This window comes from Lycorma delicatula, chromosome 2 (genome assembly GCF_047948215.1).
Source record: "Lycorma delicatula isolate Av1 chromosome 2, ASM4794821v1, whole genome shotgun sequence".
Lineage (NCBI taxonomy): Eukaryota > Metazoa > Arthropoda > Insecta > Hemiptera > Fulgoridae > Lycorma > Lycorma delicatula.
Window position 1 is genome coordinate 26,550,965 of NC_134456.1, and position 25,319 is coordinate 26,576,283.

Here is a 25,319-nt window from a genome sequence, read left to right on the forward strand (position 1 = left end):
CTATTAATTTATTTTTATAAAAAAATTTTTTTAATAAAAAAATGTTCACCAGAGTACATTTTAAATATAAAGGAAAAAAATTATTATTATCCTGTTGAAAATGTATTATATTTTCTCTCAGTTTCATATAAATGTCAGAGTTCAGTTATCTGTTATAGTTTATCTTTAAAAAAAAACGCCAATGAACTGGATAACTTGATTGACATGGCCAGGAAAGTTATTCAATTAATTTTTGGAAAAAATTAAAAATATTTATTTTAATAAATTTTAATGTTATTAATTTAATTTTTTTTGTTTCATGTGTATAAAATGACTTATTTCATTATATTTAAATATTTTAATTTTATTTCAAGATGCTCCACAAAATAAAGCAGTAATCAAAATTTTTAATATTTGTGTATTAGCATCACAATTTTTATAAATGTTTTTTCAAGTTTTTGAAAATTTGGTGGCCCATGTATCAGGGTTTTTTAAGGATTAAAATATTCACAAATGTTCATAATTGACTTTTAAATTAATTAACATTAAATTTAAAAGATTCTTTTTCAATTAAAAAAAAAATTAAGCTCTCCACAGGAGAGGAGTGTTGAAGTTATTTTAATGACTTTATTGGTGAAAAAAAATTGAAATTATGAAAATTTTAATTTTAATTTTGGGAATCCCATATTCCAATATGCCATATTCCCATATATCACAAGTTATTTGTGATATAAAATATTAGTGGTATGAAGTTATTAATGAATAATAAATTAAAAATAAAACTTTAAAATTGTTTAAAAAATACAAAGATACGGCCATAATTCTAAATAGTCCACTGGGGTCGTCTTTGGTTAACTTGTCATCACAAATCAGTTGTTTAACAGATGATTTTCGAAGACAAAGATTCTGAGGTTCAAGTCCTAGTAAAAGTTGCTTTTATACAGATTTGAATACTAGTGGATATCGGTGTACTTTGGTAGTTGGGGTTCGATTAATAACCACATACCTTGGAAATGTTGGTCTAAGTTTGAACAAGACTAACCTCATTTACATGTCATACATTCTCATCTCATTGGACCATGGGGAGGGGGTTGCTTCACTAGTTGAACAGATTGCAATGTACATATTAGGAAAGTAAAAATGAAATAATAGTAATAATTCTAAATAAACAAATAAAGTTGTAATTTTCTAGGAGGTGAAAATTTTTGGCTATTTTTTTTTTTACAAGAAATGTTAGAGTAAGCACTATCAAATTATTAAGATTTTTACATTTAAAATGTTGTGAGTAACTTATGAGATGGATTTAAATTTAAAATAATTTTTTAAAAAATTAGAAACAAAAATTATCGCAGACTATTGGAGTTACATGGGCCAAAATATTTTATACCGGTTTGAAGGTCTATCAATGTAGAAAATACAAGTGCAAAAAACTCCCATTAATTCCTTCTCTAAAGCAAGATTAGCTAAAAAAAATGAAAATAGATAATCATGTTTTGGGGAGGGGGTGAATATTAAATAAAATTTTTTTGGTAATTTATGATCTTGATATAAAAACTTTAACTTTTGGAGGAAACAATTTTTTTCTATAGTTCTGTCCTGGTTAAGATTTGAAATTTTATTTCGGTCAAAATACCCCCACCCCTTTTCCCAAATGTTGAAAAAATTACTAAATTATCCTTTCTCTTGAAGATAGTATATGTCTGCAAAGTTGCAAAAAAAAACAGTCAATTAGGCCAGAGTTATAAGACCAAACACAAGCCAACATATATGTATGTATGTACATATGCGAAAATGTCTGTCTGACAATAATAGATTTTTTGGACTTGGGAGCAATGAATAAACAATTTTTTTCATAGATTATTTACAGATTATTTAAATCTTTTTTTTGTTATTTTTTTTTAATGTCCGTTTCCTTAAGGCACAAAACTTAAAAAATGACTAGTTTTTTAGGTTTACTTTTACTGATCTATATACTTTTCCATTGTTGCTATAGCAGCAGATATCACTACAACTGGAAATGTAATATTCAGTTATTATTCTTTTTCTATATTCATGTATGTTTTGTGTTGCAGACATTTGTATTCCTTATATTCTGGTATCAGTTCTATTGTGGTTTTTCTGGTACAGTGATGATAGACCAAATGTATCATATGTTGTACAATCTTGTTTTCACTTCCTTACCACCTCTTACCATTGGTAAGTATTATTAGTATTCCTATTATTAAATATTTAATTAATATAAAAAAATAATATAAAAGTGTTTATGTGTATGTATATAACTCCCAAACAGCTGCATCGATTTTTATAATTAAAGTAAGGAACTTTTTTACGTCAGTTTTTCTGAATGTCATTAAGATATGTTGATTTCATCAAAAACCACAAAGAATGTATTTGCCATTTTGTCTAAAAAAATTCAAAATTGAAATTCGAGTAATGTAAGATAAAATGTTTTGAAAAGGGATTTTAAATATCTAATTTACTAAATATTTTAAAAGAAATTAATATGCAGACTTGTTATTCATAAAATATAATTCATTTAGGCTTTAAATAATGGTATTCATGATCAAAAATAATATCTATGGTTATCAATGTTCATTAAAAAAATTTGAAGTGAAACAAATTAGTATCTTAATTTTTTTAATTGTACATGAAGTTAATTAAGATTAAGAGCACTTAAGTATACTTAATTATGATTATATTAAAACCAAGTTTAGTTTATAATAAGTAAATAAAAAAAAACCTTTATTCTGTTAAACAAAGAGTTGATGTATGTTGTTAATTCCCCCTTTTTAATTTGGATGAATCAACATAAAATTGGCTTAATAAACATAAAGAGGTTTATCGGTAAATTATAAATTCTTTCACAAAAAAATTAAATTTAATGTTACAGATTTCAAAATACTTAAAAAAAATTAAATTAAAAGATTAAAACTGATTAATTATCTGGTTTAAACAATTAAGGCTACTCTTAGAATATTAGCTTAGTTAAATTTTGAAAATAGTGGGTTGTAGGAAATGATAAACTTTCATGGTTTGAACATTTTGCCTGCACTAGGACTACAAAGTAATTAAAAATAAATAAATAAAATGAAAAAAAGAAAAATCTAGTTTACTTGAATTTAAAAAGAATCTGTAATAGAGTTCTACATTTTTAAATTGTAATGTCACCTAGTCAAAGCGTATAACACTAACTGGATAGCACGTGAAAACAAAAACTTACACTGAAATTTTACTAGTTATTATGGAAATATGTGCTGTTGTTAATTGTTTTCTTTGGTTTCATGAATTGTAATCAACTCCTTTTCAGAAAAAATTCAACCCTTATCATAAATTATGTTAAAAAACTTATTTTATGTATTGCTGTATTTTATTATATCTGGCTGTGTAGTGCATAAAATGCAAGTTAGGGTAGACTTCAGTTGCAGATGAGACTGGTTTAAGTGTAATAAATACATGGTTACAATTTTAAATGTCAACTAAACATGGTAGCTTGAAAATGAGAATTCTCAAGACTAGAGTGTGGAAAATTTTGGTGAATTGCATGCAATTTAAGCAGTTTCTTCATTTGATTGAAAATTTGTGCTATAAAATTAACAATTTCATGAATTTTGTAAAGCAGTTAGGGGTATATGTTAGTCAGTCTGTGTGGTTCATTTGTTTCTTTTTGGGATATTAATTGCTAAATTAAAATTATTATTAATATAGTTCAGCATATGTTATTTATAGTTTTATTTTTCAGTGTAAAAGTACTGAAAGTGTGAAAATGCTGGTGCATGTAAGATGGACATGGGCTAATTCAGAAATTTTGAAAAGGAATAAGCATGTTACTAAAAATATCTTGATAAGATAAATTGTTGAATATCAATTTTAGAGAAAAGTAATTAGAATTTTTTTAACAGTATTTTCTCAAAAATGTCAGTTTTCAACTAATTAATAATGTTGATGGCTAATGTGCTTAGTTTTTTATTTTTTATTTAATATAATAATCTTGAGAATTTACAAATTCACAAATCATTTTATTGTTTATTTATGTACACACTTCACACATGAGGTATGATAAAAAGATAAAGAAATTTTTTTAATTCTGCATACTATGTCTTTTAAACTGAAAAGGCATAGCATGCAGAATATTTTGCAGTTTTACACCATTAATGTGAGGTAATCTGAAGAAAATGTACAAATATGGGCAAACAATTCTTGAGTTTTATACATGATAATGCTCCAATTCACATTTCATTATTTATTTAGTATTATTTAGTCAAAACAACACCTTTCCGATGCTGCAACTTCTGTTTTCACCAATTGTGATACCGTGTGACTTTTACTTGTCCCCACTGATTAAGAGAACATTAAAAAAACAATGATTTGCAACAGTAGATGAAATAAAGAAAAACTTCATAAGTGAACTTAAGGATTTACCAAAAAATGCTTTCCAAAAATATTTTGAGGATTGGAAGAAACACTGGCATAAGTGTGTTGCATTTTTGAATAACCTCTTTGCATGGGAAAATACCAGTATAGAAGAATAAATTATTTTCTTTTTATAAAAATTAAAATTCTAATTTCATTTTTACCGTATATACATACGGTTTATAATGGCTTCAGTTTGTTGGAAATATGATTGAAATGGTGGACTTTTAGTTTTGTTGATACTTCATAAGTATTTGATGTTATCACATTCACAATCAAATTATTATTGTTATATTTTGAATGTTTTTTTTTTTTAAATTTGTGTTTTCTTTCTCTGTATATATACAGAGAGAGTATAGCAATATTAGCAATATATATGTATATATGTGTGTGTGTGTGTGTATATATATATATATATATATATATATATATACACATTATTATTGCATTTTTTATCTTCTAAAAATCCTGCTAATATTAATCAAAACTATGTTTCAATCAGATCAAATTATTTGCTAAGATGTTCTCTTTACACTGCCATGTAAATTTAAAATAAGTTAAGAAAATGTTTATTTTAGAAGACACATCGCAAGAACATTATATATGATAAATGAATGTGTTCTGATATTCTCAGGGCAAAAAATTTTCCATTTACCTCTAATCTTTGATATACCATTATCACAACTTTTTTAATGCACTAGAGATTTTGAAAACTTTTATAGATGAAATCAAAAAGAGGCATGTGTAAGATAAAACTTAAATTATTATATTGCTTCTGGAAATGTTCCAAACATGTGTAGTATTCTTACTAACAAGCATGTAGAAATTTTCAGCATTCAATATCAATCAGAATATAATTTATTTGTAATTTCCAATTTATGTATTTTGGGTATAGTATTTTTTTTCTAAAAATACCAAAAATTACCAATAGCATTAGTTTTAGGTTGTAATTTGTTTTAAAACAATATGTAGTGGATTTAGCTTATCTATTTTAACTATCAGCCAATAACTTAAATGTACTTTATTTTGTATTATCTGTTTTTGGAATTTTTTTGATAAAATTGTATTTATTTATTTAATTAGCAATCATTAAATGAGTAAATGATAGTTTGTTTAAATTGTGTATTAATGAAAGTATAATGATAGAAAGTTTTAATATATATATACATCTATTATATAAATTTCATTAATAAATGCTTTAATTCTGTTCAAGTAATAATTAATTTAAATATATATCTTTGAAAGATTAACGTGTAAAGTTTTTACACTTAAAACTCTGGAAATATGTTTCTAGGTGTGTATGACCAAGATGTCCCTCAGCATTTGCTTCTAGCGAGGCCGAGCTTATACCGTAAAGGTTTGTTGGACCTTGCATATCGCCGTAATTCTTTCTGGATTGCTACAGCTGATGCATTCTATCAAAGTATTGTTATACTTTTTGTTGCTGCTGAGGTTCGATTTCATAATTCTTGTTTTTTAATTATTATATTTGTCTAATTTTATTAAGCTTTAGTAACCTTTAATCTATTGTATAATTTTTTCATATTATTTCTTTATTTATTAACTAGCATTGGCACATCATTAGTTGAGGTTGTTTCAAGCTTTGTTCTGTCTCCAAGTATTTGCTTCTTGTAGTGGGTGGGGTAGTCTCTTTTTTTTGTGGAAACTAAGTGGGCTTGTGACTGACTGTATATATAACTGTTCAATGGTTATGATAAAAGCAGAATTTAAGTTCAGCCATTACATTGATTTTGTTTATGTGTTGTTAGTGTAACGTAAAGAAAACGTAGGTAGTTATTATTGAAAATTGTTTAATGAATAACAAATATGAAAATAATTACATAACATGTTAACTAAAATAGAATCTGAAAGAAAAAAGATTCTATAAAATAACTTTATGAATGAAATTTTTTTTTGAATTTATATAACTTATAATGGATTCTTATTTATTTCATAAAATATACAAATAGCTAAAAGTTAATTTCCCCGATTGCCATTAAAAAAAAACAGGTAATAAAAAAGTTAAATATTTTAATATTATTACATGTTTAATACATATCAGAGTGATATACATCAGAAGAGCGTCTGTTCTTTGCAATTACTGAATTGTAAATTTTTTTTATAAAGTTATATCTCAGTTTATAAAATCAGCTGAGTTTTTATAATTCATTCAGGTCATTTGGATTTGAAGAAAATATAATGTTTAAGAATTTCCTAAGAAAAAATTGTAACATCAAATCACATGAATATGGATGATGTATTTTCCGCTAATCCTTGGCATTTATTCTTTTAAGAAAAGTTTGTTGAAGTAAGCTACCTTAAACAGCGTAATGAGAAGGTGCCTCATCATACTGTCACACATAGCGATGGCCAATGTCAAACCAGGGTTATTTAATCTTGGAATAAGATCTTGTAAATCTCAAAATATCAATCACATGCAACACTTCCATTGAAGGAAAAAGGCTCCAACAATCTTTTTTTTGTCATTGAGGCAATTGAAAATATCTGAGACTGTATGAGACTACCCTTCATTTACATTCATATAGGTCATTCTCATTCATCCTCTGAAGTAATATCTTAACAGTGTTTTCCGAGGCTAAACAGAAAAAGAAAGTTCAAATAACCTGCTTAGCATTTTTTTGGTTTAACAAGTCTTAAACCAATACTCTAGTATGGTTTAAGCATCAGACATTCATTCTCTGTGTATATTTTGACAGATTGTCTTTATATCTGACATTTAAAAATAAAGATGTTTTTTTGTTGTATCTGTTCTAATACATTCTAGAATAAATTTAAATAAATTATTCAGACAAGTTTAATAATTGAGAAAATGTAGTCTGTACTGGTTTCATTGCAGTTTCTGCTTTTGAAAAAGCAATACAGAAATTGAAAGACAAATTTGAGATTGGAATAATTGTGAAAAAAGTTAAAATTTGATTGATGACATTGCTCTCTTTGACAGAAAAGATTATGTAGACAAAATTCTGAATTTTTGAATGACTTGGATTTACTTCTAGGAGAAAATTTCAGTTTGAAAGTAAATAAGAATAAAGCAAAGATTTTTAAAAAAGGTCATTAAAATTGATGGAAAGGAGGATAATGAGGAATTAAATACTAAGGTATTTGAATGCATTTATACCAGAATTAGAAAGTATGATTATTTATGAATTTGTCAAATTACAAATGATTGACAAAGTATGCAATCATCAAAAGTAGACTAGGATAAGTACAGAGAGCTTTCATGCGTAAAAGAAAGTATTAATAACTATAAGCTAGTATTAGAAATAAAATTAAAAAAATGTTTTTGTGGAATGAAGTGCTTTATGGTGACAAAACATGAACATTATCATGAAGAATAGAGGTATTGAATTGCACTGTTTCAAAAGGATGTTAAAAGTTTGATAGATAGAATTCAAAATGAAGAGATCTTTAGACAGATAGGTGATGAGAAAATTTGTTTGTTTCTTATTGAGAAACAAACTAGATTAATTTATTATATGTTAAGAGTCCTTTTTCCAGGTAGTCTGTGAGCATTGCACCAAGAGAATCCTCAAAAAACCATAGCTATGAATAAATATAATATATATATAAATAATAAATAATATATTTCATACCTTAAAACTAATTCATTACAATATGCCTTAGTGGGATAAATCTTTTTCCAGTTGCTGGTATTTGACATATATATTATTATCTCATTTTGGATATTTCTTTGTATGTAGTTTATGTGAGAGTGAATGAATAGACATGTTGAATCCATTTTTGTGCAGCAAGTAGTTTTTGAGTTACCATTTGTTGTTACATGTTTTGGTTCTAAAAGCTGATGGTTTAATTGTAGTTGGGTGGTTTGAGGCGTGAGTAAGTTTGTCAGCATTGTTAATTTCTTGTATGCTTCTTTTCATTGAGTTTTGTAATAGGCAAAATTTATTTGTTAATTTTATCTAGATTATTATTATGTTTGTTGTGTTAAGTTTTTGTTTTGTTATTTTGACAGTTAAATGTACTTTAATAAAATGATGTCATGTACTCAATTTCAATAAGTTACTGATTTCTATTAGTTATTGCTGAAAAAAACAACAATAAGGAAATTGTGAAAGTTATAACAGTGAAATTTACACTAGCTGACAACTCTCAAATAATATAACACATTGTAGTTATATTAAATTCCTATTACAGTTCCTTCTATTATATTCTATTCCCAGTCCTTTGAAATAGGGTTTTTAATATGGTACTCCAATAGTGAACTCTGTGAATAACAGGTGAGAAAACATGTTTGTAAAAAATTTTATGTATATTTCTCACACCTACTACAAAAAATATATTGCACTGTAATCAAACATGCTATTAGTCTTTTTTATGTCTTAATATTTTTCATATTTATTTATGTGAAGGTTGTGTATCATTTATCTATGGAAGATGGAAAATGGTGTGACTTACTGCACAAATCATCATGTGCAGTAACTGTTGATTGTTAATCCACTAAACATGTGATGATTTCACATACATTTTGCTTTCATTTAAAATTCAGCAGGGTCTATTTTAGACAAGATAATAATAATGGAGATCCACTGAAAATTACATTATCTACTGGACCATCATAGCTGTAAAGTAGCTACTGAGATTGAAAACAATAAAAATCTAGTTTCAAGATGGCTAGTATCTTCATTTTTCATTTAGAGAAATACTTTGTCTGGTAAAGGGGGAATGTAACAAATACCAATTAAAAATCTCTTTCAGTTAAAATAATTTGTGTAAAGGAAACAAATTGATTAACTGAATTATATAAGTTTACCGCGTACTTATTTCATTCATTTTTCTTAAATGTTTCTCTCAATCCCTTGTAAACTGTGATAATCTGTAAACGGCAAACAATTTTCTAGTGCCAGTAATTTTTATTGTTTGTAGATTTCTCTGTAATTAATTTTTATTTTTATTAGTTGAACATGAGATAAAAAAAATCTGTATATCACAAAAACATTACGTTATCATTTAAATTAAATGTTGTTTTACTTTTAGCTATTATTTTGTAGTTTATCAAGTACTTATATAATTTTGTGTATATTTTCATATTTATAACATTATAAAAAATTGTTTTGAGTATTGAGTAATATGTTGTGTTCTTTTTTCAGGTATACACAGACACTGATGCAGGTATTTGGGAATTTGGGACTACCATTGTAACATCTTGTATGTTTGCTATGTTGTTTCAAGCTGCACTTGACACCAGGGCTTGGGTCAGTACAAATAGGACACATAAGTATACATATTGTGCAATTACCTGTCAAGTTCTATGTAAAGTTTTTTTGTTAACATTACGATTACAATTTTTACCTTTTTGCTAATAAATATTTGCTGAGATTCAGACTGTGAAACTTCCACTGCTCATTCTTTTTATTTTTTTAAATTTATGTGGTTTTACTTTATAATGTTTACAAGTAGATGTTTAAAGAGAGTCATAGTTCTACATTGATAGTACTTAAGTACTTAAAAGAAAAAAAAATAGAAGTGTGAAGAAGAACTTTAATTATGAAAAAAATTAAAATGAACTGCTTTACAATATAAAATTGTTAACTGTTGTAAGGTATAATGGTATAACAAAGCTTGTATTAATTCTTTCCCTTTAAATTTATGAATGAGTACACAACTTTGCTTAGTCTGCATTGTTAATGAAATTGGCTGTCATGTCTCTCAGTATGTTTAATGTCAAATTTATAATTACCAATAATAAACCATTATTTATAATAATGGTTTTTCATAGTGTCGTAGAAAACCTGTGAAATATATATTTATGATGTATTTCTGCTCTTTGATTTGCTGTTAAATTGTTATGTCCTTTATACAATATTAACCTTCATCTTATCTCTCAGTATCAAGCACTACTTTTTAATCTTTTCTTTTTTATTATGTCATTATGAGTTTATATTGAGCATCTTTAGGATTATTTCTGATATTTTCTGATTTATTTGGTATAGTTTATTTAATGATATGATATATAAGTACAGGGATCATTTACAAAGTCATCACAGCTTTTAGGTGGGGAGTGATTTCTGCTTCCTATGGCGATGTAAGATGGTAGGTTGCTCAAGATTGGAAATTGGACTACCAAGGTGCTCCCTATAAAATAATTATTACAGTTGATATATGGGGAGATTTAATTTTATACCTTCCATTAGTTTGAGTTAGATGAATTTTTATGAAAAGTTAGCAGGGCCTGCCTTAGTCCAGTTTTATAGTTTCACTGGATTGAAAATTTTGAAGCTACACATATCTTTTAATGTCTGATGGAGAACATTTTTTAGTTATAAACTGAACAATTATCCAGTGAACAATAATAATAGTTTAGCAGGACAGAGCTATTGCCTGCAATGCAAGAATATCATTTCACAAGATCTTTTTAGGAAAATTGCATAATTTCATTGAACATTGATATGATTTCTTTTTATCAGGAGTATTCTTTCATCATCCTTTTAGCATTAATGAACTGAAGACTAGAATTTGTGATGAGATTGAAATAATTTCATTTGTGAAGTTGCAACAAGTAATAATAAATTTTTATTATACTGTTTGTATTTATGTTTTAATTTGCATTGTTATTTGAGATCGGTGTTATATTATTCTAATGACTATTGGATGGAATAAAAAGGGATTGAGTATGTTAAAAAAAATCTTGAAAAGTTGGTTAATGGGTAAAGTTTTCAAACAGGAGAAATCGATCACATGTTTAATGAACAAGCTGTTTCTTTAAAAAAAAAAAAATTATTTATTCACATCTTTCTCTGCCAGTTACAATTTAAGTGATAAATTTGGTAGTAACAACTTATTTGATAATTAACTATTCTATAATTTATAACATTGCTTTAAATCTATTTTGACACTGTATTATTTAATTAATAAATAATTAGTTATTATTCATTATAAGTTAACAGTGGAATATAAAATAATTATCAAATTTTTTAGTGAATTTTAAGTTAGTTAACCCTACTTTTTAGGAAACCTTAAATATATATATTATTCAGTTTAGTAAAATCAATTTTTAAATTGTCCATGTTTTCCTCTGTACTAATTAATTCGAAAGCAAACATCAAAATTCAGCAATCCACCACAGTACAGAACCAAATAAGAGCTCTTACCTTATTTTTTAATTTTTATTATTCTCCCTTATATATCAATAGCGCTTTTGAGAAATTCCTCATCATAACCTGAACAACTGTTGTTCATAGGTCAGTAATTAATTAAATAAACCAAGGTTTAATAATATTCAAAATTCTTGTCAAGTGTGACTACAATTTTTCATATAAAATGGTTTTTGAAATTGACACAACTCAAATATTATAATCTTGGTCAGTACTCCAACATAGACTGGAAACATTTCCAATCCCTGCGTTCAATTTAGGATTAGTTTTTTAGGGTTTCATTTTTTGGAATTTGAATTCAATTTTTAAATTAATATTTTTGACAAACTCATACACAGTGTAAATTTTCAAAAAATAAATAATTCTATAATCAAATATAAAACAGGAGAAAAATTGAAATACATATGATGGCAGTGCAAGTTGTCTGAACAGTTTTACACGAGTGGTGGGGTTTTGATAAAGAACTAAAGTGGTACACATCATTTCTGGACATCTAATGTTGTGAAACATATTTTTTCTGGATAACCTGATTTTTTAGGGTATTTGTTTATTTTGTTAATTTTTATTTTATATTTTTTAAAATTAAAATAATAAATAAGTTGTGTTTCTTAATTTAAAATGATTTTCCTTTCTTGTGCTAAGTCAATATCAGTTTAGTTTTCTTAAATTGATTACTTTTGTTATTTGTTTGTTTTGTAACATTCTTGTGAATGAAAAATTTCCAAATTTGATAGAACAACATTATATTGATCAGATAAGTTGACTAGTAATATTTCAATATGCTGCATTTATTATTTGTTTAAAAGTAATAGTTCTTGAATTATAAATCTTTTTTGTGCCAAGACTGAACTGATCAGCTGGGTATTATGTTTATATGAAGGTTATTGTGGTTGATGGCATAGGTCCCTAAAAATTTTGTTTTATGATTTATTTAAAATCTTATGGCTATTGTTGGGTTAACTTAGTTTTATAAATAGTAGCATGAAAATTAATGTGAACACAGGGAATTTTTTATTTTAAAATCATTTTGTCATTTTTTGGTTCTGTGTCTTACATATATATTAATGGATATAACTTCAAGTAAGTGTTTGAAAATTGTTTCTCTTTCTATGCAAACTAGTATGACATAATAACAGATAGCTTCTTGATTTGGTGTTGGACTAGGGAGAGTGAATGCTGTTTTAAAACAATTTAAAGAAACTGGTTCCTTTTCATTTCAAAGGAAAGGAAAATGTGGCCATAAAAGAAAAGTACTTCAATACAGGACTGGTTATTAGCGAGAGAAAGTAAACTTTATTTAAAATTATCTGCTCTGGACTTAAATCGATAATTATCTGCTTGTGGAACAGATTTACACGTAACTACTTTTTGACGTCAACATCTTGCAGCTGGACAGATAGCTTGTTGGCCAGCTAAAAAGCAGCTTTAAACACCAGAAATGTGTAAAAAAAGGTCTCTTGTAGGCCAAAGCACATGTTAACTGGACCAAAGAAGACTGGAGAAATATTATGTTTTCTGATAAGTCACATTTTTATGTTCAGGGATAAAGGGTTCCATACATTAGAAAAGCATCAGATGAAAATACATCATTGGCTCATGTCTAACAATCTCTTACATCATCCCCAGAAAAAAAATTTTTGGGGTTGTTACACATTTGAAGATCCCTGTTCATTACTTTCAGTAAATGGTACGTTGAAAAGTGATAGATATTTCAAGATTCTGAAAGAAAGGGTTGTGAGACAACTTCAAATCAAAATTCCCACAAGGCAACAGAGTGTTCTAAGATTTGATGCCATGCCATACTGCAAAAAAAGTGGAAAAATTTTTCAAAAATGAATCATTAATGTGCTTCCATGGCCAGGCAACTCCCCAGACTTAAAGCCAATTGAAAATCTTTGGGCAATAGTCAAAAAGTGAACTGTACCATAAAAATCGACCTCATTAAAGCAATAATATTGGTATGGTTTCATGATAAATTTAAAAACTTTGTGGTACATTTGTTGAATCGATATCAGATTGTGTATGTGTATTTCTACACTCAGTACACATCAAGTCGTCATAGCATGTGGACTGTGATTTTTCTACTTTGTTTGTTGTGAATTATTGAAATGTGTGCTTCAATAGAAAATCCTGCGAGTTGTGAAGTGCATTCAGTGATTAGGTTTTTACTTGCAAAAAACTTCAAACCAATTGAAATTCATCAGCCACTTTGTGAAGTATATGGTGATGGAATATGAGTGAAGGTGGAGTGAGGCAGTTGTGTATTCAGTTTAAAAGTGTTTGCACCTATGTTTATGATGAGAACCGCAGTGATTGACTTAGCCTTGTGACTGATGAACTGACGAAAATCAACGATGAAATTTATGAAAATCGTCACACTACGATTATGGAACTCTTGCTTTATTTCCCCCAAATTTCATAAAGTTTACTGCATGAAATTGTGTCAGGGAAGCTTGGTTATCACAAATTTTGTGCAAGATGGGTACCAAAAATTAAGGCTGCAGATTTCTAAAGAGAAGGAATGTAAAAGCTTGTGCATCGTTATAAGTTCCTAAATTTAATTAAATGTGACTGTAGAAAAATAGTTTAAGATTGTCCCTTATAAATGTATATAATAAAATTCTTTTTTTTCTATTTGGTTGGTTTTTTATTTCAAAATGTAAGTTACTTTCTAGACTACCCTTGTATTATTCTAAAGTACTTTAAACAGTTATTTTTTCTACTCACTTTATTGCTGTATCTCACAAATTCTGAAGTTGCTGTCAGTAGATTGTAAAGAGCTCATGTCCGATTAGGAATTTACATTTATCACAAAATTGTCGATGTGCATATCATATAAAGTTCTTCTTTAATGTATTTTTTTCCAACATTGACAACATGCTCGCAGACATTGCTCCACTCAGCTGCAGACACTTTATGAAATTTCTCTTCAGCTAACTTAAGAACGTCCAACATGTTAAAAGTTGTATTTCTTTAACTATTTGCCTTTGAATTGGCTCCAAATCACATTTCAATGGCATTTAAGTCAGGGTGATAAGGTGGCAATCGTAGAACTGTGTGACCATAAAATGTCATCTGTTAGAAATTTCTTTTGATTTTCTTTGTGTTATTTTATATCATAGAATTCAGTCTTTGTCATAGCAGGAGAACAGTTAATTCCTTGTTCGGCTAACCATTTTATCATATCACTTTTTAAAGAGTTAGAATTTGGCTGCTTTTGTAGTAGAATGTTGTGATACGATGTGTCATCCAGTACAATGACCCACCGAGGTGGCAAGTTGGGAATAGATTTCTCATGTAACCATTTCGTATACTTTTCAGAATCCATTGATTTGTGATAATCTCCTATCTTTTTTGACCCATAAATAAGTAAAGCATTCTTAATGAATCCTTTATTAGCTAGCTTATTAACAGTGAGCCCTTGGATACTGGTGTTTTCAGTCCCTCATGAAGGTTGTGTCTACCCATGATTTTGGTGTCACATGACTATGAATGTACTAATCAATGTACTAATCAGGTTTTGTCTGTGTATACAATCAGTCTTCCTTCTTTGTGAAACAGAGAAATGTGTCATAAAAATTTAATTCTTTGCATTTTAATGTCATGCTGAAAATCAGTATTTTCCAGTTTTCTGTTTTTTCCATCTAAATTCCATTTTACATAATATTATCCTTAAAGAATGTTGACTCCCTTTGAAATCCCCGTTCCTTTCACTCCCTTTGAAAATAATTTCCCTTTCGTAGGCTTTTTGCATAATTCTCTTCACAGTAGAAACGCATTTTTTGGTTACATAAGATTTATTTATTAATGCCTCAAAGCATCTGTGTCAAACGAATCGAAATTGCACACACTACTGGGTTGACTTACACATTTTCTCAGTGAAAAGAACATGGTGGGTTGCTTCTCAGTTTCATTAGATTTCTATTCTACTATAATTCTTTGGCATTTGTTTTGATACTTTTGTTGCTTGAACAACTATATTCAGCACTTCAGTTTGCCTCACTATTTCGGTTTTGGCATTGTTTTGTAAAAGGAGATTGTAAACATTGAATACAATTTCCCTCTCCTGACTATGAACTACTCTACCTTTTCCTCCTAACTTGAGCATTTTAAGAGAAAATAACTGTATTGAAATATTAAAAGATTACATGACTGAATTTTTGACAAAACCTTAAATGAAAACACAACAAATAATAAAAATAAATCGCTAAACAGCTGTTCACTGCATTAAGTAAAATATACAGGGCAATAAATGTTTTTCTAGAACATAATTACAAGCGATGTGCGACATGATTTTTGTGTAACAACGCAATGATTAAAGTAGATTAAAAATAAGTAAATGCAATTCTTAGAATTGTCGTGTTTATAACAATTCATAAGTAACACATTAGTCATGTATGATTTATGAATGATTCTACTATTATTAGTTGCTCTACAACAGAAGTAGGCCTATATCACAACATCAATATATAATTTAGAATAAAACTCAACAATTTCATATGCTACAGCAAATTTATGAAACCTGTTTTTTTATATATTACCATACCATAAAAGACATAGAAAATGACTGTTTTTAGTTTGCTTGTAACAGAGGCCAATGCATGCAAAATGCTAGTACATAGGCTTTTAGTCCCTGTGCCAATACATCTACTGGATATTCACGAATTGTACAGATATAATTTTTTCCTAAATAAACTTGCTTATTAAATAACTGTGTTCGGATTAATTTGCATGCTACTGTAGTATGTTTTAGGCTTAATCAATCTAATACACTGTTAAGATATTAAACAGTCAAGATACTATCAGTCTTGTGGTGAATCAATTTGTATTTTGTAAATATCAGATATGAACCGTAACACTTAACTTTTTTGTTATCTTACCTGAAGTATTTTTTCTTTTCATGTTTTTTTAACATGATTGTATTAATTTTTTTTGTATTAAACAATTACAGTAATATTGTCTATTCATTATAAATATAATTATATATTATTAACCTCAGTTTAAAGGATGTTTGTGACTTTTTGCTGTTGATTAACTAATTGAGCTTGGACTTAGCATTCGATTGTTAAATTATGGTACATTTTTAAACTCTTGTACAAAAAGGGTTTTTTTTTTTAAATGGAGAGTGAGTATAAGAATCTTAACACTCTAAAATTATCATGCTACTTTTCATTTAAACTACAGGTTTGGCACTAGGTTACTATTATTGTGTTGCTAAAAGTTACTACAATAAAGTTTTAAGATAATTTAAAAATGTTTTCTTATCTGTTGTTTTGTTAGTGTTTCTTAAAGTTATCACTCCTAATTTTGCTGTTTCATTTATGTTTTTGTGTTTTTTTTACTTTTTCAGACAATTTTGCAAATCGGCTCGATCATAGTTTCACTGGGTGGCTACTTCCTATTTTGTTTACTGTATAATTCAATATGTATGCAGTGTATTGGCCTTCCTAGTAACACATGGGTTATTCGAACTACATTAGTTTCCACTCAGTTTTGGCTCATAATATGCCTATGTACTGTTTCTGCCCTTATTCCCAGGTAATTATTTCAAACTAGTCATTTCATTGATGACATTTTTTTCATCAATGAATGAATGAATTTTTTTCATCATTTTTTTTGTGTATCAATGTAAGTACACATTCACACTACATACAGTATTATTTTATAAGAGAAGTGTTTGCATTTAAAAATATTTGTATGTTTTAACACTTTGGATGTAACCACTCATGCAGATAGAACTAAGATGATTTCAGTATGATTCATATCAAGTAATGAAAAATAGAATTCTCCTTAAACATTCTTGATTCAACGAGATCAAGAGATTAACGTTAATTTTGAGACATTTGTAAAGTAGAGAAACAAACTCAAACTCACTAAAGTTGTAAGAATAATTTAATGTCTGATAACTTAAGTTAGGGAAGTTGTATTTAGTTTGTGAGGTATAGATTTTTCACTTCTAGTTAAATGTACACTTTGTGGAATGCTTTGTTTTGAGGTTGCATAAACTATTCTAATTGCACTGCAATGAATTTCAGAAATTTATTGGCCTTTATTCTGTCTTTTTTTTTACTTATTGAGTTATATTTTTAAGCATGTTTCCACAATTTTTCAGGTATTTGAAAAATATATTAATGTTCATGTAGATGGAATCTATTGACAGAAATCCTGAATTCTTAGCTTGTTTAGTTTTTTCTTTTCTATTATTTTGAGTAGGTACTTCGGCATTTAACTGAAAGCTTTAACAATATTTAGTGTTCAGACATCAACATCTCAGTGGAGAAAAAAAATTAGTGCAAAATAAAATTAATAATCTATTTTACAAAAGCAGAACATCAAAACTATAAATATAACTAGTTGTATAAGTAACATTCAAATTTATGACGACAATGGTCGGAGAATAAGATTGTTGCTACAGTTTGAACAGATGTGTAATAATAATGATATATCTCGTAAGATAATATGAGTCTGGGGTGGAAAATCTCTGTGCCTGGATAAGAAAAAAACATTTTTCTGAGTACATTTTGATTTATTTTTAAATATGTCACCATTAAGGCCAGCATTCCACAAGAGCACTTTTGCCAATTTGGTACATCAGTTTAATTCTGCCTCTTAAAATAACCATCTATAGCAGAAGTAACTTCATTATTGGTCAAAAATCTCTTCCCTCCAAGCAGTTTTTTTTGGTTAGGAAACAAGTGAGTCACTGGGAGCCAGATCAGTCATCAACCACCACAAATTGATGTAAAAGTTTTCTCTGGATTGCACCAAAAGAGCTTGAGACAATCTCTTGAAATATTTTTGGGTACTGTTTTTGGTCAGGTCATGAGCAAATGCGGCATCCTTGTGGCACACAGCTTGTTTATGCCCAAATGCTCATGCAAAATATTGCACATACGTTCTGTTGACATGCCTACAGAATCTGCTAACTGCACTCATCGATCTGTCAAAAGTTTTATGCACTTTTTCTGACATTTCTGATATAGTCACTTCAGAAGGGTGCCCACTGCATGATTCATCGTTAGTGCATGTTTGATAAATTTTAAACTCTGTTACCCTTCATTTAACTGTTGTATTTAATGGACAAAAATCTTCCACTGTCATATCAAGCTCTTTTGTAATTTTCTTTGCCATTAAGAAAAAAGGAATTAATCACTACATGAATTTCCGGTTTTCCATTTTCCAAAAAAATTCTCTAATCTCCACTTTGACAGACTGTAAATACTATACTAAGTGATGCAGAAACACTTAACTAATGAAGAATGGAATCATGTGACACTGTTGAGAAATTAACCATACTAGTACCATCTCTGGGTGCAGCTTGAAACTTTTCACGCCATCCTCATAGGTATGTATATTTGTTAAAAAAAGTATAATGTCTGAAAATAGGATAATTTGGTGAGAAGTCCTTTAAAGTCACACATATAAATGATCAAAGGAAGAATTATTAATTGAATTTATTATTTCAAAGAATCTTTTAGTGTTGCTTTATATGAAGTTATTGTTGATCGAGATTTAATATTTATGAAATAGATTATCGGGTAGTCAACTTGTTTGTCAGTTAGTTGACTAGACTCATATATTAACCTTTCACTATGATTTAACATATGAGTTACTTAGTGACCATTACAGGTGACATGATGGTCCATTATATCTAGACCTGATATAGTCTTCATCATTGTGTGAAACACTGTTTATTTTTTCTAATCAAATATGCAGTTCTTTATATATGTTTGGTAAGAATCATTCTATCAGTATATTAAACTATTTTGTTAGTAACCTTTCTTATTTTGATGTATTTCAGTTTTAACATAGAAACTTTTCATGTTTACAGCTACTCATACTTAAGTTTACTGATTATTTTTTTCATGTTTAGTGCCTTTATGATTTTTTTAAATATAAAAAATTAATTTAACCATTATAATTGAAATTAAATTTGCATAAATCATGTTAATATTGTGATAATGTGGTATCATTTGACTTCACTAGTCCAAGTGATTTATAATTATTTGTTTTAATAGAATCTTTTTACTTTTAATTGGTATGATATTAATTACTTCTTTAGTATTAATTTTAAGTTTATGTTTATTTTAACTATGACATTTACTAGTAACCTGTTGATAGATAAAGACATTTACAATTGAAGTCTGTAGAAAATATGATTTTCACAAAAATAATGGTTGCCAAACATTGTGAAAAGATTACCATGCCTATATATTATTCTTTGTCTACAATGAACTCAGGTTCTTACTTTATTAACGAGAAATAAACATATGTTATACATATATAATCAGTTACTCATTGGCATTTAATTTTCTGTTATGGCTGAAATGCTATATATATTATTAAGAAATCATTTAAGTTAATCAAAGTAAATCGATGTAACTGTATTGTTTTTTGTACACGTTCTCAGTAACTTAAGGATTAACAGAATCCACATATATTAATCATTATATTAATTTTTAATCATTTTATTAATTTTATTGTTTTTAAGTTAATTGAATTATCCATTAAGAGTGATTTGTCATAATTTTCATTTAGAGTGACTTTGATAGTCTTGAGTAATATGTATTGCCCAAATGACACTACACGAGTTGTCATGGAAGAACAACAGGCTCTGGACCAGGGGGATAATTTTCTAGTTTCTTGGTCCCGATCCACATCAACTTCCTCAATATATAGGTAAGCAAATGACTTACAATACATATTACTTGAAAGTGAGCAGAATTTTTAAAATATCTAACCAGCCAAGCAATTATATTGTGTCTCGGTGAATAGATTTGTAAAAAATATAATTTATAAGTAATAAAATTATTTGTTATTATAATTATGATGTTTATTACTTAGCCTTATGTTTCTAATTTATCACGTATCTCCAGTTATATTCTAGAAAGCTGTTGCTAATTCATTGTTACACCAGATTAGTCCAGTTAGATTGAAGCCGATTTTACAATTTAGAGAAATAGCAAAACAAGAATCCATCAGTATAAGAGTATAAGATCATTGTGTAGACTTTCCTCATACTTTCCCAATGTATCATATTGGAGCTTTGTCCATGATATCCTGTAAAATTGCAGAAAATTCATTTTTTTTCTCAAAAGCAATTGTACTTATCATGAAAAACTCAAGGTAATTAATTATTTAACCCATTTTCTCTCATTTTTGGGCAGTTGCCATTTTTCACCTGCTATGTTAGTGCATTGAAAACAGTGTACAGTGATTGAATTTTTAACAAGTGAACACTAGTTAGATTAATTGTCATCTAAAGATAATTTGTGGTAATGAAACTGTTGCTCTACACACTGTGATTAGGTGGGCAATATAATTTCATAAATTAGAAGCTGAAAGGTGAATATCGATGGTTAACGATGCAGGGGTTGGCCAGTTTCTGTGACTGTGAGAAGCACTAAAAGAGGGTAGATGAATTGATTCAAATTAACATCACCATCCAAATAGGCATATCAAAAGAATGAGCAGAACACATTATTTGGCTATCATTAAATAGTTTCATACAAACTCACAGAAATGAAGAACAATGAAAGGAAGTTTTAGACAGCTTCTGAAACATTTTTTTGTTAAGGGAGATGACCTTTTTTTAATATTATGGCATGAGAGGAAACTTAGGTGCATCATGTCCAAAAGAAAAAGGCAGAGTGTGGAATACTGGCACTGTAGTTCGCCACAATCAAACGAATTCAAAACATAGCCCCCTACAAAATAATTCTCATAACTCTGTTCTGTGATTCTAAACATCTGTACATGACTGATTTCCTGGAAGCTGGGTCAATTGTAAATTCTGTGCAATGGAGACATGTGTGTCGTGTTTGACAGTTCTTGGAGTCGATAACTACAATATGATGCTTGGCGAGACACATCGCAAGCAACCAACAAGGCTCTTGTGAACTTGAAATTTGAATTTATTCCTCATCCTCTATACTCATCAGATTTGGCACCCTGCAATTTTCACCTTTTTCTGCAATTAAAAAGGGATATTAAGGGTACTCATTTCACCATGGACCATCAACTAAAGGACATATGACTTCATGGATCAAGAAAAGCCGCCTCATTTTTCATTGATAGATTGAAAAAACTGGTTCACTGCTGGGAAAATTATGTAGCTGTAAACGGTGAATACATGGGAAAAAATAAATAAAATTTTTTGTAGCAAATAAAATGTACTTTAATGCCTTACCATATTTGTTTATTTGGTCATCTCTTTTCTTTTGTAAATTACAAAGACTGTGCTTTGCATTGCAACTACCACCGCTCATATTTAAAGAAAAAGACCTAAAGATCATTAATTTTTGTTGGTCAAAGTTTTCAGCTTAAATTTTAAAACATTTAACTTTTACTTTCTGTAAACCCATATTCATCTCTTTACCATGTTACTTAAAAGATATTTTTTGTACATAGTATTTGATTTTAAGCTGATGTTTTTGGTTAATAAGTAATAAATAACCATACCGTCAGTGTTGCTAGTGGTTAATATGATAGTTACTGATATTCATTAATACATTTGATCTATTGTCTTTATAACTCATTATCATTAAATAATATGAGTTTTATGAGTTTCATCATGTAGCAAATTAAGATGTTAGAAGCTACCTGAATTGTTTCTTTTTTTAATGTGAAGCTATTTCTGAAGTTTTCAAAGAAATATAAAAAAAAATAAAACTAAAAAACATTATGCAGTCATGAAAATTACTTGTAGCATTACTTTTTTTGTAATGATACTATTAAATTATGAAATTATCCTACCTAAGTTCAATGAGAAAATTATTCTTTGTAAATTAGAAAAGTGAATAGAATGTATTATTATATAAAAAATCTTTTAGGTAGATTTCATAAGAAAGCTACCTATTGTAATCGGTACCATGATTCAACTTCTGGAAAATTTTGACATATCTTCGTGTTTCACATCTCCCAGGCCCCAAAACCACTGTCAGTTCAAAAGTTTACACACACACAGATATATTTCACTTTTGTGTGGACATGATAACTGCTGTAATTTTGCGCCAATCATATTCAAATTATTCCTTAAAAATAACTTGTCCCAAAATCTCGGTTGAGTTTGTTAACAGCCAAAATCAAACCATGGGGGGCTTTTTGAAAAAAAATATCCCTATAACTTTCTTATTAAGTAAAATATCAAATTAATTTAAAGTTCTTAATATTTGGATAAGGGCCTAAAACTTATGTAAGTAAAGTTTTTTGATATCACCAACCATTGGACCAGGGGTGGAAAAAATGGGGTTTGAAGACAAAAAAAAATCATACCTCCCTTAATAGGCACTGTATCGAATCGGTTTAAAGTAGTCAGTCCTCTAAACATTACTTAAACTTTTGATATGACCAACCCGTATGGCAAGAGATGACCAAAATATGGCTGGAATTGTAAGAAGATGAGGCTTGTCATATGCTAAACATGTAAAACTTTTTTTTACATGTAGCCATTGTAATATTGAGTAAATCTGAAGTTTTTCTAAACTTTAAGGTAGAAATCTTTATTATCCCTTACTTAGCACCAGTGAAATCTACCTTTGCCTTCTGGGGTGCCAAAAGGGATTTTTTAAATCATATTTTAATTTTTAATCTTTTACTTGAAAATCTTTTACTTAATTGGTAGACACTTTTTATTTGTATTTATACACAGAATTTAAAAATAAATTTACGGCAAAATAATGCTATAAATATTACATCATTTTATTAATACATCTTATTTTGTTTTGTTTAAAATGTTCATATTGTTAGGTTCTGTTTTGATTTTACAGTAAAAATAGAATTAATATTTTTATTAATATGGAAAATATATTTTGAATATTCACTGTTTCAGATATATAAATAAGGTAGATTTTTTATTTTTATTTTTGTCTTACTGGTATTAATGTGCGGTTTTGTTAGTCATAAAATGTGGGTTTTTTTATTTAATTTTTGTTGATGTACTATAAGTAGTGATCTAATACTAAGTTAAAATGTAGTTTAGATCTTGATATGTGTAGTCTTTCATGTGGCATAATCTGGAACATTGTTCATGACTAATTAGGATATCAAGAAGTATCTAGTTACTGGAGACATGGGTGTATCCCTTGCTTATAATCTCTGCAGAAGATGTTCTTTGAGAAAATAATTAGTAGGTACAAATTATGTTTACCTCCAGTGCTGCCCTGAGGTGTAAATCCAGTCCATGAAGTGGAAGGATTCAGAGTTAGCTCGTGCCAGAAAAGCTCCAGATGTAGGTCAAAACAAAATCCTCAGTTCTGCTGGCAGGGTTTTATTTCTGATTTTCCTGCCTAGATGAGTTCATCACCAGAGAGGATGAATATGTTGACAAAAAGTTAAATAATGTATCATCGTTTTTCTCTTTTAGAATGTATAGAATACATTATTGTTTAGAATGTAAGAGAAACAATGCAGGTTGTATTGTGAAAAAATTAGGAGTTGGGTTTTTTATGGATAATGCATAGATGTATTTATTAGTATATTGTTTAAATTTTGAATACTTGAAATCAATAATTGTGTGGTATTATTTTGGTTTTACCTGGCCAACATTTTAATAACAAAATTTTTGTGCTAAGTAATTTGGAAAGTAGAACTAATACTAATCATGAGGTTAAACCCTCCCGCCTGGTTTATAGAATTTTCAGCTTATGTGTTTCCTGCTGTAGAATCTCCTATCCTTAGAATATTTCCTGCTTATGGAACTATTAATAGACTGAAAGCAAATATTACTTAATCCCTTTTGGGAGACTACTGTGTATTACTTAAGATAAATTGTAGTCAATTAAAATGAAAATTTGGCGGTGTTTTGCTGTTCTGTTCTGTTCCAAGTTCTGTTTATGGAAAGATTTCTAGCTTTTCATTAAAAATTAAACTTAATATTTCTATCTTTTTGGTAGAAAAAGATGTAAATCATTGATACTAATTTTATCTATGAAAATTTGTTTACATAAATATGTTTTTAAAAATGTTGAATTAGGACTTTAGTAAAAATAGTAAAAATTTTCGCAGTTTTGCTAAACAGTAGTTTTTCTATGTTAAGATTTGGGAATAGCATTGAATACAGTATGATATGCACCAAAGCTCAGTCTCGGGGTCACTTCAGTACTTGCCTAAGAAACATCACAGATGGGGTGTGAAGTTGTGCGATGCAGTAACCCATCATTGTATTAATTTTTTTATTTACAAGGGTGGCAGGAAGGAAGATAAGAAGGAGATAAAAGAAAAAAGGTTAGGTTACACTGTTGTAATGAAGCTTTTGGACGCTGCTAATGTACTGAACAAAGGATTTCATGTGTTCATGGATAAATTTTATACATCTTTGAATCTGGCCAAATTTTTATATTCAAAATGTACATTCCTAACCAATACATTAAGATCAAATCATCAAGGTGTTCCTGCTGAAATGTTACAAAATTTGATATAAATGAAAAAAGGTATTTATGTAAGGTATCTGTATGCTGGGGTATAGGCAAAAGAAAAGTCAAAAGAAGCAGGTTTTTATCTTATCTACTGATGCAGTTGCAGTTAAACACTACTAACTAAAGGTGCATCTCAAAACAGAATAATAAAGACTGCAGTAATTAGTAGTTATGAAATGCATAGCATTTTGTATGAAGGCCTCTTTTGCATTATTTACAAATGAATGTTGATTTTTTTCTTTTCCCCATTTTTACAGCTCGCAGCACTGCATATACAACAATTCCTTTTTATCGTGTTTGGTAGTTTTATCAACAACAGCTTTGGATTAGCCTCATCATCATCACCACCACCACTACTACAACCATCCATACCAGCATCTTT

At 28.4% G+C, this 25,319-nt stretch overlaps 1 protein-coding gene across 1 annotated transcript in view; it reads left to right on the forward strand.

Annotated features, from left to right (window-relative positions):
* LOC142320584 (phospholipid-transporting ATPase VA) overlaps positions 1 to 25,319 on the forward strand; it is a 142,795-nt gene that overhangs the window by 114,679 nt on the left and 2,797 nt on the right. Inside the window, exons 17-21 of the mRNA XM_075358544.1 lie at positions 2,052 to 2,175; positions 5,684 to 5,841; positions 9,519 to 9,623; positions 16,873 to 17,060; positions 20,061 to 20,201. Of these exons, the coding sequence (XP_075214659.1) occupies positions 2,052 to 2,175; positions 5,684 to 5,841; positions 9,519 to 9,623; positions 16,873 to 17,060; positions 20,061 to 20,201 (716 nt within the window). The remainder of the gene's footprint in view (positions 1 to 2,051; positions 2,176 to 5,683; positions 5,842 to 9,518; positions 9,624 to 16,872; positions 17,061 to 20,060; positions 20,202 to 25,319) is intronic.